A 15749-nucleotide genomic window follows, 5' to 3' on the forward strand; every position below is an offset into this window, starting at 1 on the left:
AGAGATGTTCCCTTGGGTTGCAGAGGAATCCTACAGACCCAGGTAGAGACCCTGGCTCCTGGGGGGGCCATCTGGTCCCTTCCTTGTTCTGGCTTTAGCTTGCTCATCTGGAAAATGACCAGAAGGATGACCATTGTCCACACACTGTCTCCTCTCAGAACCATCACACAGGCACCAAGAAGTGGGTGGGGACAGCGTGTGTGTCTGGAAAGGACACTTTTGCCTCTTCAGTTCATGTCTTTATAAAGGAATTTTTTTTTTTAAAGATTTATTTATTTATTTATACAAGCACTGGGTGCAGTCAGAAGCATGGAGGGTGAGAGAATTCACCAGAGCCAGAGCGGGGAACAGAACAGGCAGACCAACAAAATACACTGCTGAGGGGAGCAGCGGGCACCGCAGGAGAGGTCTGCCCACCATGTGGGACCCTCGCCAGTGGCCGGGGCTCAAACCAGTGCTGCAGAGGCTGCGGGCAGCTTTGCAGCCCAGAGCTCAACCGCTGCACCACCAGGGGAGGCCCTATAAAGAAGAAATTTTTAAAACTGAGGTGTCAGGATCTCTCTTGCTCAGATGTGAGAAATATCAGCTATGACTTAGTGTTCTTGTCTTCTTGTCTGTCTTTACACACTCTCATTCTCTAGTCTGTCTCATCCATCCATCCAACATCCATGCAGCCATCCATCCATCAGCTTGTTCATTCATTCATTTGCTCTTTCATGCATTCATTCATTCACTCACTCAACATTCAGAGAGGCCCCATGAGCCTGACCCTCTGCTGGATGAAGCTGGGACAACAGCGTTTAACCAGAGCCAGCCCCATGCCCCCTTCTTTTCTTCCATTTCCCAGCAACATGTCTCTGTGAAGATCTACTCACAGCTTGCACCCCACAGCCATGGTCTTTCTGGGTCACCAGAGACGTCCATGTTTGTCTCTCCTCTGTCTGCATCCTACTCAACCTTCAGCAGGCACTGGACATGGCCTCCTCCTCTTGAAACTTGCTCCTTTCCAGGCCTCCGGGGTTTCATCAGTTCTGGGTCCCCTCCTACTTTCCAGCCTCCTTTATGAATAGACCTTTCTCTCCCCTCCACCGGTGGGTGTCTGTGCAAACAAGGGTGTTCCCGGCGCCCCGTCCTAAGCTGTGTCCTCTGAGCTGACAGCATACTCCTGGCCATGTCTCCTGTCACCCCAGGGCAGGATGGCTCCCAGGTCTCCTCTTTCCCAGCATCAGCATCCCCTCCTACCCCCAGCCACCCAGGCAGAGCTCATCATCTGTCCCACTCACCTGTCCTCAAACCCCACATGCTCCATCTTGGCCCCATCAATCTAGCCCCTTGGTCTGGACCCCCAGGACACAATGTCTCCCTAGGGGCCATGTCCCTTTCTTGTGAGATGCCGCCTATTCACAAGGCCCAGCCCACCACCAAATACTGGTCTCTAGCTTCTGAGCACCTACCCTCCACAGCCCCCACCTCCTGGGTGCCCCGGGGCCCAGTTCAGCTGCTCTTCTTCGCAGTGAGCTCAGCAACCCACCTCAGCCCTCCCACTGCCAGACTGAGCCAGACACTCTTGTCCTTCTTCCTCCCCAGCCTTGTTAATCCTGTTCCTTCTCCCCTGCTGGACTTGGGCCTCCTCCTGTGTTCCCAGACCCTCACCCTGGCTGCTTACCTCACGCCTCTGTCACCCACCAGCTCATCCCCAGCCAGCCCCAAGCAGCGTTTCCACACCAGGAGCAAACCTTGCTTCTCTCTGTCTCACAAGCCTGCCTTGGCTCCCTAGTTTTCTTCCAGGCTTCCTGAGGTTTCTCAGGCCCTCGGGATTTCCTGGGTGGTTGGGGCTTGACTAGCATCTTTCCTCACTCATAACATCCGTTAAACACTTTCAGAAGGTCAGAAGAAAGAAAATGGGAGAGAGGTCCAGGCCGAGACGGGAGGTGGGGTTTTCTGCAGGAACCTTGGGGAGCAGGGCCCGCCTAGCCAGGAACTCCCTCCTCGCGGCCAATCACAGGGCCCCTGGAGGGCCCTGGTCTTACCCCGGTCCTGAAGGCCAACAAATTAGGACTTCATTTTTTTTTAAATATTTATTTATTTATGCATACAAGAGCTGCGGTACAGGACAGAGATGCGGGGAGTGAGAGGATTCCCCAGAGACAGAGTGTGGAGCAGAACAGGCAGATCCACTGAGATACACTGCTGCGGGGAGCAGCGGGGAGACAGGAGAGGTCTGCCGCGCCATGTGGGTAGCCCCCTGGCGGGGGATCAAACTCGGGCCATCGAGATGATAGCGCTGAGACTTAACCCCTGGGCCATCAGGGAGGCCGCGAATTACAACTTCTGACTCAGGACGCTAACCCGGGAGCCGGGCTCCACAGGCCGGGTCAAAGCGCCTTGGGTGAGAAGGACCCAGGATGGGCGTCCCAGCTGGAGATAAAGGACCCAGCGGGCTGACCATGAGACAGCTAACGGGTGGCACCGGAACCCGCCTCGCCTGACAGACGTGCGGCCAGGGAGCTGCTGGTGCCTCCCGAGTCCGAGCCCGTGGAGACGCGCGGGAACGTGGCTTCTGGCTTCAGGCGCGGCCCTGGAGGGTCCAGCCTTCGCGGCCTCCCGGCCTCTCCCTCCGCACTGCGGCCTCACGTCGGGGCGGCCCGGGGCGTCAGCCTGGACTGCGGGGGAGAGCGGCTCCTTCCCGCGTGGGCGGCAGCCGCTGGGAGAGGCCCTCCCGCCTGGGCCGAGCGGAGGGCGAGGGTTTCCCGCGGCCCCGCTGGTCCCTGGAGGGCCGCCCCAGCCCAGCCCCACGGGGCCGGAGGGCTCCGGGGGCGCCACAAACACGTGGCCTGGCGCAGAGCTGGCCTTTTATACCTGGCGCTGGCTCCTCGCCGGACCAATGAGGCGCGAGCTGGGCGAACCAATCACAAGCCCACTAGTTAATTATTCAGCGCCAAGTGGGCCGATTGGCCCCCAGGCCGCCCAATCGCGAGCCGGCAGGAGGTGGGGCCCTGAGAGAGGGAGGGCGGCGGCGCAGCCATCTTGGGAGCGCGGCTCGGGCCTCGGCTCTGGCCGAGGAGCCTCGCAGAGGTGGGGCCGCCCCCTCCGCCTGCCTCTGCCACCCCCAGGCGCACCAGGCCTGGCCGGGCCCGGTCTGCGCGCCCCAGGCCTCGGGGCCGCGCCAGCTTGGCCGAGCGGCCTTTCGGGCTCCTGGGCCTGGACGCTGTGCGGGCCGAGCCGGCCGCCGCCTGTGCCCGCAGTAACCCCGCTCACCCCGTTGTCGTTGCTCCCTGAGCCCCAGTGGTCTTGGGGTTGTGGCGGGCGGGGACCCCTAGTGACCGGCCCCACCGGGCGCTGACCCTGGACGGGAGGTGGGTTTTCGGCAGGAACCTTGGGGAGCAGGGCCCGCCTGGCCAGCAACTCCCTCCCCGCGGCCAGACCAGGAGGGGTCCCGGCCAAGGCAGGCCTCAGGGTCCTCAACCCAGTGTTGGGTTGAGGTGGGGCCATCCCAGAGGCGGGAGGGGGTCTTTGGGGTGAGTGGGCTGAGAACTCTCGGATGGGGGAATCCATTTTGTGGGGTGATTCTGCAGACCCCTCTGCTTCACTGGCCCGTCCTGGGGAAAGCCTGACAGGGGTCTCCCAGGCCTGTGTGCTCGTCCTTTTCGCACTGCACCTGCTGGGAGAGAGGCTGGGCTTCCCGCCTCTCCTCGCTCCCTCCCTGTCCTCGTGACTTAGGATCAAGGTTTGGTCTTTGCCCTGGGGCACAGGCCCAGGGAATCCCGAAATCCAGCGATAAAACTTTGTTTTGTTAATGACGAGACTCAGACCCCACCTAAGGCTGGGGGCTGGAGGGAGCTGGGGACGCTGGAACTAGTGGGCTGGATTTCCAGTCCCACCCCCCGACTGGGGGAGGGAACAGTCTGGAGGCTGGATCAGTGGCCAATGGGTTAATTGATCACGACTATATAATGAAGCCTCCCCTCAAATCCCAGTAGGGACAAGGCTCCAGCAGGTGAGCACAGGAGGGGTGGGGAGAGGCGTGGGTCTGGAAGGGACAGGAAGGCTCCGGAAGGCTCCATGCCCCTTCCCACCTTCCTGCCGATATGTCTTCCGCGAGGCTGGACCTGAATTATTTATTTTGTGATGAACCAGTAATCCAGTCAGTTATTTCTCGGGGTTCTGTGAGCTGCTGCAGCTAAGGATCAGACCCAAGGACGGACTTGTGGGACGCTCTCATCGCTATTACCGGGCAGTCTGGACTTGGGATGCTGTCTGGGGTCTAAGCTCCTCACCTGGGGGCTCTAATATGCTGTCATGATGTCAGAATTGAGCTGAACTGTAGGGCACCCCACTGGTGTCTGGAGAATTGCTTGATGAGGTAGCAGCCTCATGCCCTCACGCCTTGGAACAGGGTGCAGAACCCAATTATCCCCATATCCCTGGGGAGCACTGCTTCCCAGATAGGACCCCCAGGGCACCACTCCTCCACCCAGCCGGTGTCATCTCCACCTCTGGCCTCCCACTAACTTTCCAGATTCCTTCCTGCACAGGTTCCCATTGTCATTAAAATTCCCTTTGGCAAAAAGCCGGAGGAGGAGGAGGTGGGACTGCGAAATCCCTGGAGAGGGCGGGAGAGAAGGGGGGAGGGCGAGCCGCCAGCCACCTGGCCGGCCTTCCCGAGGGGAGGTGTTGCTGGCAGGCCGCACTGCAGCTCAGGTATGCCATTATTTTCTGTCCCACAGGAAGGACTGGGCGGCTGCCTCTCATTCTCCTAAATCCCCAGCTGTCCCCCAGGGCTGCTTGCTCTGGCAGCCGGGCCTTGGAGACGAAGCATCAACAAGGCATCACACCTGAGATGCTGGTGACAGGTGACCTGTGCCAGGTGCTCCCCTTCGTGTTTCCCACAGATCAACACAATGGATCCTCCCAAGAAGCCTCTGCAGTAGGTGTCTTTTTTTTTTTTTTTAAGTCTTTAATAAACCGAGACAGTTCTTAATCCTCTGATGGAGAACATTTATCATGAGTGATCTGGTGATCTGTAGGTACAAGCTGCTCTTTTGTTGTTCTTATTTATTTTATTCTCTTTTATCTCCATTTCCCGGTGCTCTTGCCTTTATCGTTGTGTAGCTTGTGCTGTTGTTGTTATTACCACGGCTCCTTGTCTAGTGTTTGCTATTGTCGTTCTGTTATCTGGGTTCCCCTGGTTGTCTGCTGTGGTTTTGATTAGTGTCTCCCTTGCTGTCCTGCGTCTCCTGTGCCCTTTGCTGCGTTTCATTGTGACAGCTTTTCTTTAAGCCGTGCACACGCCATCAAATGTACCCTTTAAAGTTCTTGGTTCCAGGTGTCTCAGACCCGTCCAGCCTCCTGGGAGCCTCCCGCCAGGGGGCTGCATCTCGCCCGCAGTGCTCCAGCTCCTTCTCTCCACCCCTTGCCAGCACTTGCTGTTTCTGGTCTTTGGCCCTTGGCTGAGTGAGGCAGCATCTCCTGTGGTTTGCATTTGCGGTTTCCTGATGAGTGGAAAGCAGCGTTTTCACCAGCCTATTGGTCTCTGCCTGTCTTCTCTGGAGACGCCTGCTTGTTTTGATTAGGTCTTGGTTTCCTTTTTGTTGACTTGTATGAGCTTTTCGCCGATCTTTGATGTCGGCCAAGGCTGCAGAAACGAGCAAGTAGCGGGTGTGTGTTGTTTTGTGGGCAACAGAGATGATAAAATGCAGTTTGGAAAATGGAGCGTCATGGCAAGGAACACGTACTTCCCAGACCAGGAGAAGCACCCCCTTCTGTATCTTTTGGAGGGCTTGTGGACCGGGTTGAACCCCTGTCTCCCTGAGGCTGGGGCGGGAGCGGGCGAGGCAGGCTGGGTCCTGGCCTGCCACAGGCGCCTGCCGGGAATGTACAGCCGCCTGACCTCTTCCAGCTGGGGTTGCGATGTGCTCATCCTCACAGCCGTTGCCCTGCTGTGAAGGGAGGGCAAGTCAGGAGGCAGAGCCTGGGTTCAGATCCAGGCAGCCTGGTCTCAGCAATCCTGCTCTTAGCAGCCGCATCCTCCTGCCTCCCACGCTGTGAGTGTATCCCCGATGGCCGCCTTGTGCCGGGTCTCCCAGCAGCCTCCAGCAGTTGATACCAGAGGAGGAAACTGAGTCCCCCCCTCCCCCCAAAGATAAAGGTCTTTCTCTTCTTCCTGAAGAGGAGACGCCTCTTGCAAAGGGTCTCCTCCTTCCCTCTCCAGAAGGGGAGAAAAGGAAGCCCTTGGGACAGAGCGTCAGCCCCTGCTTCCTGGGGGTCAGATCCCGCCACAGGCGCCGTCACCACCAGCTCAAGCTATTGGAGCTCCACACCCTGGCTGTTCCCTGACCTCTGCCTCCACAGGAGCAGCGATGCACAGGGCGGGAGGGGCACCCTGGAGCCCCCACCCGCATCTCTAGGTAGGTTCTACCATCCGTTGCGTCAAGACAAAACATACGACCTTTAATGGAAAGGGACTGTGGTACAATTAGTGTGCCATGGAGAGACCTTCCTCCTGCCCCACTCTCCTAGAAGGGGCTCTCCAACGATCCGAACCCCAGAATCTGACCTTGCCCCTGAGCTTCTCTGAGGGCATCGCCCTGGCCCAGGTACCACCATGTCATGTCAGGCGGTGGCAGTGGTTTCCACAGCAACCCCTTATCCTCCTCGCTGCTCGTACACACCCGTGGGCTCCGCCTCAGGGCCTCTGCCCTTGCGTGCTCTCCGTTGTGGGTGCTGTGCCGGGCAGGTGCCCGCCCCTCCCTTCATCCTTGGGGTCTTTCTATGTCACCATCTCAGGTCTTCTTCCCAGGCCAGCCTGTTAAAACAGCAGCCCCAGCAGCACCCCACCTTCCCCCAACAAGCTAACACTCCCTGTCCTTCCTCGGCTGTGGTTTGCCGCGGCTTGTTTCAGCATCCGACGGTCTGTTTCTTTGGTCGTCCTTCCCCGCCGTGGCCCTGGAAGAACGTAAACTCCACAAGGGTAGACGTTTTCATCTGTTTAATTCACTGTCACTGTGTTTACAGCTGTGCCTGGCTGTGCTAGCCACAGTATTGGTTGAGCAAATAAAATTGCATTTACCCAAGGTCTGGGGCGGTGTCTGCACTTGGCCACCTGTGAACAGCGTCTGAGGGAAACATGCAACACTTTTTGGCTATTCTGCAAATTTGAGGGGTTATCAGTGAACCACTTCAGGTAATGTTGCTTTGGGAACCTTGCAGATAACTACAGAGGTGAGTGCTTGGCATCCGTCCTCCTGGCTGCGGAGTGGACCTGTGAGCCCTGGCGGAGTGGACCTGTGAGCCCTGGCGCAGAGCAGAAATCAGGCTGTGAGCTTTAGCACTCTCTCAGAGCAGGTGCTCCAGAGGCCGAGGGTTTAACCGCCACATCCTGGGGTCGATGGGCAGAGATGCAACAGCAGAAGATGCTGGACAAAGGTGTCTTTGGAAGAGCTGAGAAGGACAGAGGATTGGCTGGACAGTAGGGTCCAGGTCTGGAGGCCTCTTGGGATTCTAGAATGCTCTCCGCCGTCACAGGGGATTGGGAATCAGACAGGCAGTGGAGGCCAGATGAGCGGGGTGGGGGACCCAGAATCACGTGAGAATGATTATGAGGGTCCGGTATTGGCTGTGATGAAGCAAAGGTGCGTAGAGTGCGATGGGGGCAAAAGATTTCGGGCACCTTAGAGTATTTCCAGGATGAAATGTCACGGGAGTTTAGAACCTTCTTGAGCACAAAACACAGAAGGACCTAGATCATTGGCAGTGAATAAATATTTGAAAGGGTACAGGAGGTTGTCCAGGAAGGACCCCCTCATGGGACCCCGGGCAGTGCCCGGCCAGCAGGTGGTGATCTGGGTTGACCGGAGACCGTTGGGGGACCCAGAATGCTCTCGGCTGTTCAGGGGCCTGGGATGTTCCGAGCACAGCACTTGACGGGGAGGGGGTGACGCTGAGCAGAGCCTCAGTGCTCTGAGGCGCAGAATCTCGGCTGGAATCGCACATCGGAGAACACCGACTGTGGGTCAAGCAGAAGTCCAGGGGAGGGGCGGAGGAGAAGCGGCAGACCAGGCGAAGGAGGGCTCGGCGGAAGGAAGGAAGCAGAGATGCCACGCGGACTTTATTGTGGGCCCTTTGTCCACTTCCGCTCCTGGGCTCTGTGTTGGCCGATTATTTCCTGGATCCAAGACACATACCGAGACACCCGGGTGTAGACGCCCGGCCGGTTGGGCTGCCCGCACGGGAAGTCCCCCCAGGAAATGATGCCGTGGAGTGCTCCATTACAGATCAGGGGGCCCCCGGAGTCGCCCTGAGTGGGGAGGAAAAAAGAGTGGGGTCTTTGATAGGGTTCAGCAAAGTTAGGGACATGGGGGGTGGTCAGTGAATGATGGAGGCACACATGGAGACAGTCAGTCAGGGGTGGAATAGAACCGAGAGGCAGATGGACAGACAGAGTAAGAGCAGGGACACAGACATCTGTGTCTTTGCTACTTTTCTTGGATTCTCAATCACTAAAGTAGTGGCAGTTTACCTCACACACCTGTCCTGGCTTCCCTGGCACCAAGTCCCTCTTTGTCCCCATGCACCCCTACCTGGCTTTAGCTAGATGGTTCCTTGGTGCCATCTTATGACTGAGTTGGTAGGTTGGGTGCAATACATACATACCCTGCTTTTCCCTGGGGCCAGGGCAGACATTACTAATCCATCAAATCACACATTCATTCACTGTCACACTCTTTCCTGCCAAACCAAAGTCCCGGCTAGGAAGCCTCCCTATGGGACATCGGTGTTTTTCACGGGACCCAGACTTAGTCCATCACAACCCCACAGAGTAACAGCCCAGGGCACACGACGTAAGTCAGTGTAGCGAGAAAACACGCTCAGGTTTACGTAAACTATTGGAAAGGGGCTGTTCTCTTCCCAGCAGCATTGCCTAGAGGGAAGGGAGCAACCCCAAAGCTGCTGGGGCCATTTTGACTTTGCATGGGAAGAGGTCACTCCGGGCGAAGCTGAAAAGGAAGAGAGAAGAGCTGAGCGCGGAGGAGCTCTAAGCACGGTATTTGCGCTCCTGACCCAGCTGGGCCTAAAGCGGGAGACACCCCTGGACTTTCCAGTTACGGAAGCCAGCGGCTTGCTTGTGGCAGTTGAGTCTCTGTCAGCTCCAAGCAGAACCTCAGCAGGGTGCATCTCATGCAGCAGCCATCAGAGCCTGGGCCAGACGGCGGCCTTTCTTCGCGGTGACTCTCATGCTGGGGCCATCTCTCCTGACCAAGCCTGGTTGCCCCAAGGCTGGAGTCAAGTCCTTCCCCCTGGCCCCCCATCCTGCGCCCACAGGGGTCTCACCTCGCAGGAGTCCTTGCCCCCCTCTTCTGTGCCAGCACACAGCATGTTGGGCGAGATCTTCCCAGGGTAGGCCTCACGGCACTCCTTATCCGAGCGCAGCTGGATGTTGACACACTGTAAGGTTTGGGGGTAACTCACTGGGGAGGAGAGAGAGGAACGTGTCAGAATATCTGGGCTGTGCGGGCTCTGGGGTGGGAGCGGGATGGGCAGAGGCGGAGAGAGATGAGGGAAGGGGTTGTGTCCAGGGAAAGGGTGAGGAACGGTGGAAGGCAGGGCGAGAAGGGGGTGCAGAGATGGGCAGGGGCTGGGGGGGGGACAGGGAGGACCGGAAGCACCTCAGGTGGAGCTGGTGCTGAGCAGGGAGGAGGGGATGGCGAGAAGCAGGAAGACAGGGCGAGGGGTAGCCGGAGGGGGGGCCGCTGGAGAGAGCAGCAGCACTGGGGGGAGGAGGGGAGAGGGCCCAGGGTCCCATCAAGACCGGCGTGGTCTCCATACACGTGACGTTTATGTGCACGTCCCTGCACCTGACCTAGACCTGCCGCCACGCCGCGTTCTCTGGGGTGCAAGCGATGGCTCTAAGTAAATGTGCTTACGTATAATTCAGCTCGTGATGTATATGCCGCCGTCATTTGTAAGTTAGCAATTAAGGCTGGTTTATGCAGTTTGCGTACTCATCCAGAGGTATATGTTGCTGTAGCACACGCGGCATAGAGTGTGTGTTTCATGTATTTATATATTTATGTGTTTTATATATTTACTTAATGCAATTTCCGTATAAACAGGACATAAATGACGTATTAAACGCAACACGATCTGTAGCCTTACATCTAGCTTCATAGTTACACGGTTATAGCTGGCTACGTAAAGGCTACATATGAGCACATGTTACGCGTGCGGCGTGCCTGCAGCTGACGGTGCAGCTCTTAGGACGTGGTGGCAACATACACGATTCGTGTAAATATATGTATTCTGATTCATCTTCTTACAGGCACAGGAGTCCTGCGGCCTGCCCTGCCCTCCCGTGCCGCCCCCAGGCCCCAGACCCTACCCTGGGGGCTGGTGGTGGTGCCCCAGCCAGACACGCGGCAGCAGGTGCCGGGCGGGAGGCAGCCCTTGCGGGACAGGGGCAGGAGGCGGACGCGGTCGGTGAGCCGCGCCGGGGCCTGCAGCTCCAGCAGCATGATGTCGTGGTCGTGGTTCAGGTGGGTGGGGCTGACCTGGTACCCGGGGTGGGGGATGGCGCGCAGCACCTCCCTCACCTGCTCTCCGGCCTCCACCTTCCCCAGGGTGTGCTTGCCCAGGTACACTTTGAAGCCCCTGCGGGTGCGGGAAGGGGTGGTTGTGAGAGGATCGGCTCTGCACCCCCAGCCTCCACTCCTCCGTCCCACCTTCCAGACCCTCAGCTCCCGTCCCCTCTAAGTCCCCTTCCCCTCCACCCCCACCATCCCCACCTGAACCCCGACTCCACCCCCCACTCCAGCCCCATCCGCACCCCCACATACTCCTTCAGACAGTGCGCCGCCGTCAGGACCCACTTGGGGTGGACCAGGACACCCCCGCAGAGCAGCCGCTCCTTCACCAGCAGGGCCGCCTGCCAGGGCTGCGAGTGTGGGCGGCAGGGGTAGCCGCCGGGGAGGAACCCGCTGGTCCCGTTGGTGCCATTGATGATCTTGGGGTAGTCCCGAGAGGTGCCTGTGGAGAAGGGGAGAGTCAGAGAACCGAGGTGCGGGAGGAGGCCTGCAGCTGGGGGCGAGGGTCAGGATTTGCTCTGGGTGCCCAGGACCCGTGAGTCATCTGGCGGCCTCGGGGTGTAGCCACTTCTGCGCGGAGGTGAGTCAGGCGAGAGGTGACCTCCTCGGCCACAGCAGCGCCGAGCCCGGCCGGGCTGGCAGGAAAGGTCATGGAATGAGGATGCTGCTCTTGGGTCAACAGGGTCCAGCTCCCCCACCTGCGCGTCCCCCACTCCCTCTCGGGAAGGGCTTCTCGGGGTGGACGTGAGGCTGGCCTGCGCGTCTGTCTAGGCAGTGTCCCCCCGCGTCTACTCACCCCTCGCCCCCCCACCCCTTCCCCACACATCTGTGGGTGTCTGTGCTTTAAATGCCGTCCAGGGGCTCCCGGATCCCGAACTCACACCCCGTCCCTCAGCTCGGCCTTTGAGCGCCAAACCCAACACTGTCAACGTGTCTTGAGCTTCGTGTCCTGGCTTGACCTTCGCAGCCAAATCTGTGCTCCTCATCTCTCTCCCATGCCTGTTCCGCCCCAATCCAGGACTTGCCCGCCCCCCCCCCACCGTGCTTTCCGTTGTCCTGCACAGCCTCCGAGCCCACCCTCCCGGCCTGCCCCTGCCCCTTGGCCCCAGCACCCCCCTCTGCAGCGTGAAGGAGGACAAGAGCTTCCTAAGTCTCTGCCTGCCCCTCCCACAGCTCACTCTTCCCGGAGCACCCCAGAGTCTCTGAGCACGTGACACCAGGTCACCTCCCGGACTGGGCTTCCCTTAAACAAAATCCCCACGCTGCCCCCAGCTCAGGCCCCCTGGCCTCGAGGACCGCTCCTGCACCCTCTGTTCCAGCCTCACGGGCCTGCTCTTCAGCCAGCCAGCCCCTCCCACTTGCCCTTTCCTCTTTCTGGACAGTTCTTTGTCTAGTCCTGACCCTTGAGGACGGCAGCCACACGTGGCTGCCTGAATTTAAATTCATTGAAAGGAACTTAACCAGAATTCACTTCTTCAGTCACAAGAGTCAAATTTTAAATGCCTAGTAGCCACAGTGGCCAGTGGCTAGCAAACTGGACAGCGCCCATGTTGGGATGCAGGTACATACCTCGCCCCGCCACCCCTGACCTCGCTGTGTGTGGTGGGTGTGGTCACTACTTCAGGGCATGGCCTCCAGCGAGGGGTGACCCGGCAGTGTGGACATGCCTCTGGAGGCCCCTGTGGCTCACCTCCCTGCGGTGGGCTGGGCCTGACACCCCTCCCCCCGCTGTCCCAGAGTGCCCACACCCCTGCATAAGCAGGGCGCTCTCTGATGTCGCCCGAGCCACCTGCAGTCACTGCTGGGGGGGGGGGGTCAAAAAGGGCCAATTTCAGGCCACACACCCCATAGACACTGTTCTGTTCCGTCCAGCGGGACGGATTCCCCTCTTATCTGGCACATAGGGCAGTGACACAGCCCCTGCCTGCTACGCGTTAATCTAAATCTGAAAAAGGGGCTGAGTCTAAGAAGGCCATTGGGTCTAAAATCGTGCAGTCGGTTTCCTGGGCCCGCGGTGCAGGATGTGGGCACAGGCAGGCGCCTGGCCTGGGATCCTGACTCAGGCATCCTGGCCGCTGGGGGCAGGACCCTGTTGGCCTCTTGCCCTGTCTGGGGAGGCCATCTGGGGCGCGTCGCCTCACGAGGCTGCTCACAGGCAGCTCCACAGGATGTGCGGTGGCTCCCAGCCCAGGGCGGGGCACCCAGCAGGGGTCGGTGCCAGTGTGCCGGAGGACCCAAAGGAGAGCAGCCAAAGCACCTTCAGGCCACCAGTGGTGCCGCGGTGGGCCTGAGGACCTCTCCTTTCAGGTCCCAGCTCGGGGCGGGTCCTTTGGGGGGCCCTTGCAGCAGTGTAGCTGCCATGATGGCCTAAGCTCCTGGCTTGACTCCCTGGAGCTGTCACCTTGTGTCACTGTTGTAACTGACTATTACCTAATTATTTGGGTAATTGCTTGAATAATGTCTGCATCCTCCCGTCCCCGCTAGGGCCGGGTGCTGAGAGCAGACCGGGTGTCTGCCTGGAAAGCCTCAGGCACAGGCCCTAGAACTCAGCCCCTGCCAGATGAGGAGTGGGGGAGTGAAAGAGCGGTGGAGGGAGGGGACCCCTGAGGGCCCTGGGGCCTGAGTGAGGGGGTGGATGGCCGGTGGATAGTAGGAGTGAGGGAGCGGGGAAACGAGTGGATGAATGGCGGAGGAAGCAGTTTCCAGAGAACTCCTTTGGGAAGGCAGGGAAGGGCAGCTTAAATGTGCGGAGAGGAATCTTGGGGGCCAACTTGGTGGAGTCAGTTAGCTTCGGGGTCACCCCAACCATTAGAGAAAGAACAGTTTAGAAGGTCCTGGAGTGGAGAGAGCACATGACTAATAAAAGAACAGTGGGGCTTGCCTAAGGGGGTGCCCTCTGAGAAGAGCCCCCTCAGGCGCTTCCCTTGTGGGGCCGGGTCAGGGAGTGTAATCACACGCATCTGGGCTGGAGTGTGGCCTCTGGGGACCCCGTCTTGGTGTGGTCCCTCCTGGGCCTAAATGCCCTGCAAGGGGTGCTGGAGTAATGACGCCTGACTTCCCTGTCCCTCTGGGCTGCCTGGGGCTAAGCGAGTCACCCGTATCACCTCCTTTCCGAGTTCACGGTGGCCCCCGTGGGGCTCTCTCCTGCGTCCTGTTCCGTTCTACAGATGAGCAGACCTTGGCAGGAAGACGCCATGCGCCCCCCTCGGGACTTGCACGCTGGTCTCCTCTGGGTCTGGGGGGGCGCTGCGGAGGGCCAGGGCAGGGGGCGGGGCTGGGCCCCCCTGCGAGGGGGCTGGGGCCAGGGTGGGAGCGGGCCGGCCCGCGGGAAACCAGGTCACGCAGGGACAAGCAGGAAGCGCCGCGGGTCGTCCTCGCGGGACCGGCCCCGAGTGGGCGGGGGGCGGACCGCCCGGCCCGGCCCGCCCCCCGGGGCCCCGCCGCCCCCGCCCCCGCGCACGTCCTTACCGCCCGACGAGACCACGGTCAGCGCGGCGATCACCGCGGCCAGGGGCCACATGGCGGCTTCGGGGTGGGGGCCGGGCGGGGGAGGCTGCGGAGAAGCCGAAGGGATGTCGAGGGCTGACTCTCGCCGCCACCGCCCCTGAAACGCCCCCCATCGGCGCTTCGCGCCCCCGGGTCTGGGATCTCCGCCTTCACTCAAACACCCGGCACCGGCACCGGCACCGGCACCGGCACCGGCACCCCCTTCCTGCGCACGTCCCACCCGCGAGGACAGCTAGTAACGGGGCAGGGGTGGCGCGCGCCCCTTGCCCCGGGTGCCCGGCCCTCCACCCCCGCGCTGCGCCCGGGTCCGCGGCGCCCTCCCGCGTCTCCAGCCCTTTGCGGCTCCGAGCCGCGCGGCGTCAGGTCCCGAGCCCAGCGCGTATCGCTGCGTGCCCGCCCCCCGCCACCCCCCCAGAGGCCTCTGTCTCCCGCGCCGCCCCGGCTCCTGTCTCCGCAGCCGCCCCCTCCCGCACCCGCTCTGCCCAGCGACGCCCCCACCCCGGCCCGTGCGGACCCTACCTGGGCGAGGGGCCCGGGGCGCAGAGCTTCAGCCGCAGGCTGCCAACTTCAGCCCCGACCCATGGCTTTTAACCCCTGAACTCCCTCCCCCAGGTGCCCCGGCGCTTCCCCGTAGCCGGCCTTCCCCTCTCCACCCCCATAGGCTCAGCGGGCTCGCAGCCGGCACCCCCAGGATGGGCTTGGCCCTGGGTTCGGGGCGGAGCTTCCTGGACCCGCGGCGACCCCGCCCAGGCCCGATTTGAACCCACTGTGAACTTTCTGGCAGCAGGGCCCAGTTTAGAGGGAAGGGGGAAGCTCGGTTCCCGCTCAAACCCACCCTCCAGTCCCGCCGGCTCCCGCGCTTTCTCCTCCCTCCACCCCTGCACGTGCCCAGCCCCAGCAGCTCCTAGGGCGCCTTCCGCTGGCGTCTCAGGCCCAGTGTGAACCATGCCCCGCCGCGCGGACCAGATCCGTGGACACCCTCAGCTCAAGCTTGTCTCCGCTCAAACCCAACACCCCGAATCCGTGCCCACCTCAGCTGGGGCCCCACTCCAGCCCCAGCCCTTTTGCCTTCTGAAGAAGACAGGGCTGCCCACAGGCCTCGCCAGCCCCTTCCCTGGACAGTCGGGGGAGAAAGGCACCTGAGGCGGCGCAGGAAGTCCACTGGCCCCACCGGATGGGGCAGAGGTTGGGCCTGGGAGATGGATGACCTTGGAGGCGCAGGGTCAGATGAGGTGAGGAAGTTCGAGGAGACGGAGGTGCAGAGAGAGAACCAGGAACCGGACACCTCTGGGGGCCGGGGTGAGGGGAGAGGAAGGAGGAAGGGGAGGCGCTCTGGAATGAGCAGGCGGATCCGGGAACTGTGTCTGGGTGGGGTCACCAGCTAATCCGAGGGGGTGGAGGGGGCAGGTTTAGGGATTAGGGAGGACAGAGGTGGGGTCAGAATCTGGAAGGCAGCCAGGGATGGGCACGGGATGCAGTCTGGGGAGAGAGGAGAGCAGTGGCGTCCAGGCGTGCGCGCAGGCAGGACGAGGGCCCCCGTGGACATCGGCCTGGTTCACATGGGCAGAGTTCAAGTTTGGGGTCACACTTTAAAGGATCAACACTTTCAGTGAGGCGGCTCTGCCCGGAAGTCTCCCACATGCATGTAATGAACACACGTCA

General features: G+C 60.6%; 2 protein-coding genes across 2 annotated transcripts in view; both read right to left on the minus strand.

Annotated features, from left to right (window-relative positions):
* The window catches only part of KLK12 (kallikrein related peptidase 12), a gene marked incomplete at both ends in the record, with an annotated part of 5309 nt that extends 4000 nt beyond the window's left edge, over window positions 1-1309 (minus strand). The window contains one exon of the mRNA XM_084256997.1: window positions 1284-1309. Coding sequence (XP_084113123.1) covers window positions 1284-1309 — 26 coding nt within the window. The remainder of the gene's footprint in view (window positions 1-1283) is intronic.
* A 6798-nt stretch (window positions 1310-8107) lies between these two features.
* On the minus strand, window positions 8108-14100 carry KLK13 (kallikrein related peptidase 13; the record flags this gene model as incomplete). The annotated part of the gene is made up of 5 exons (XM_084257632.1): window positions 8108-8296; window positions 9331-9467; window positions 10379-10647; window positions 10833-11022; window positions 14049-14100. 5 exons carry the CDS (start codon window positions 14098-14100, stop codon window positions 8108-8110), a joined length of 837 nt encoding a protein of 278 aa, XP_084113758.1.
* Between the last annotated feature and the right edge of the window lie 1649 nt (window positions 14101-15749).

This window comes from Talpa europaea (assembly GCF_964194135.1).
Source record: "Talpa europaea genome assembly, chromosome: 16".
In the NCBI taxonomy this organism is placed as follows: domain Eukaryota; kingdom Metazoa; phylum Chordata; class Mammalia; order Eulipotyphla; family Talpidae; genus Talpa; species Talpa europaea.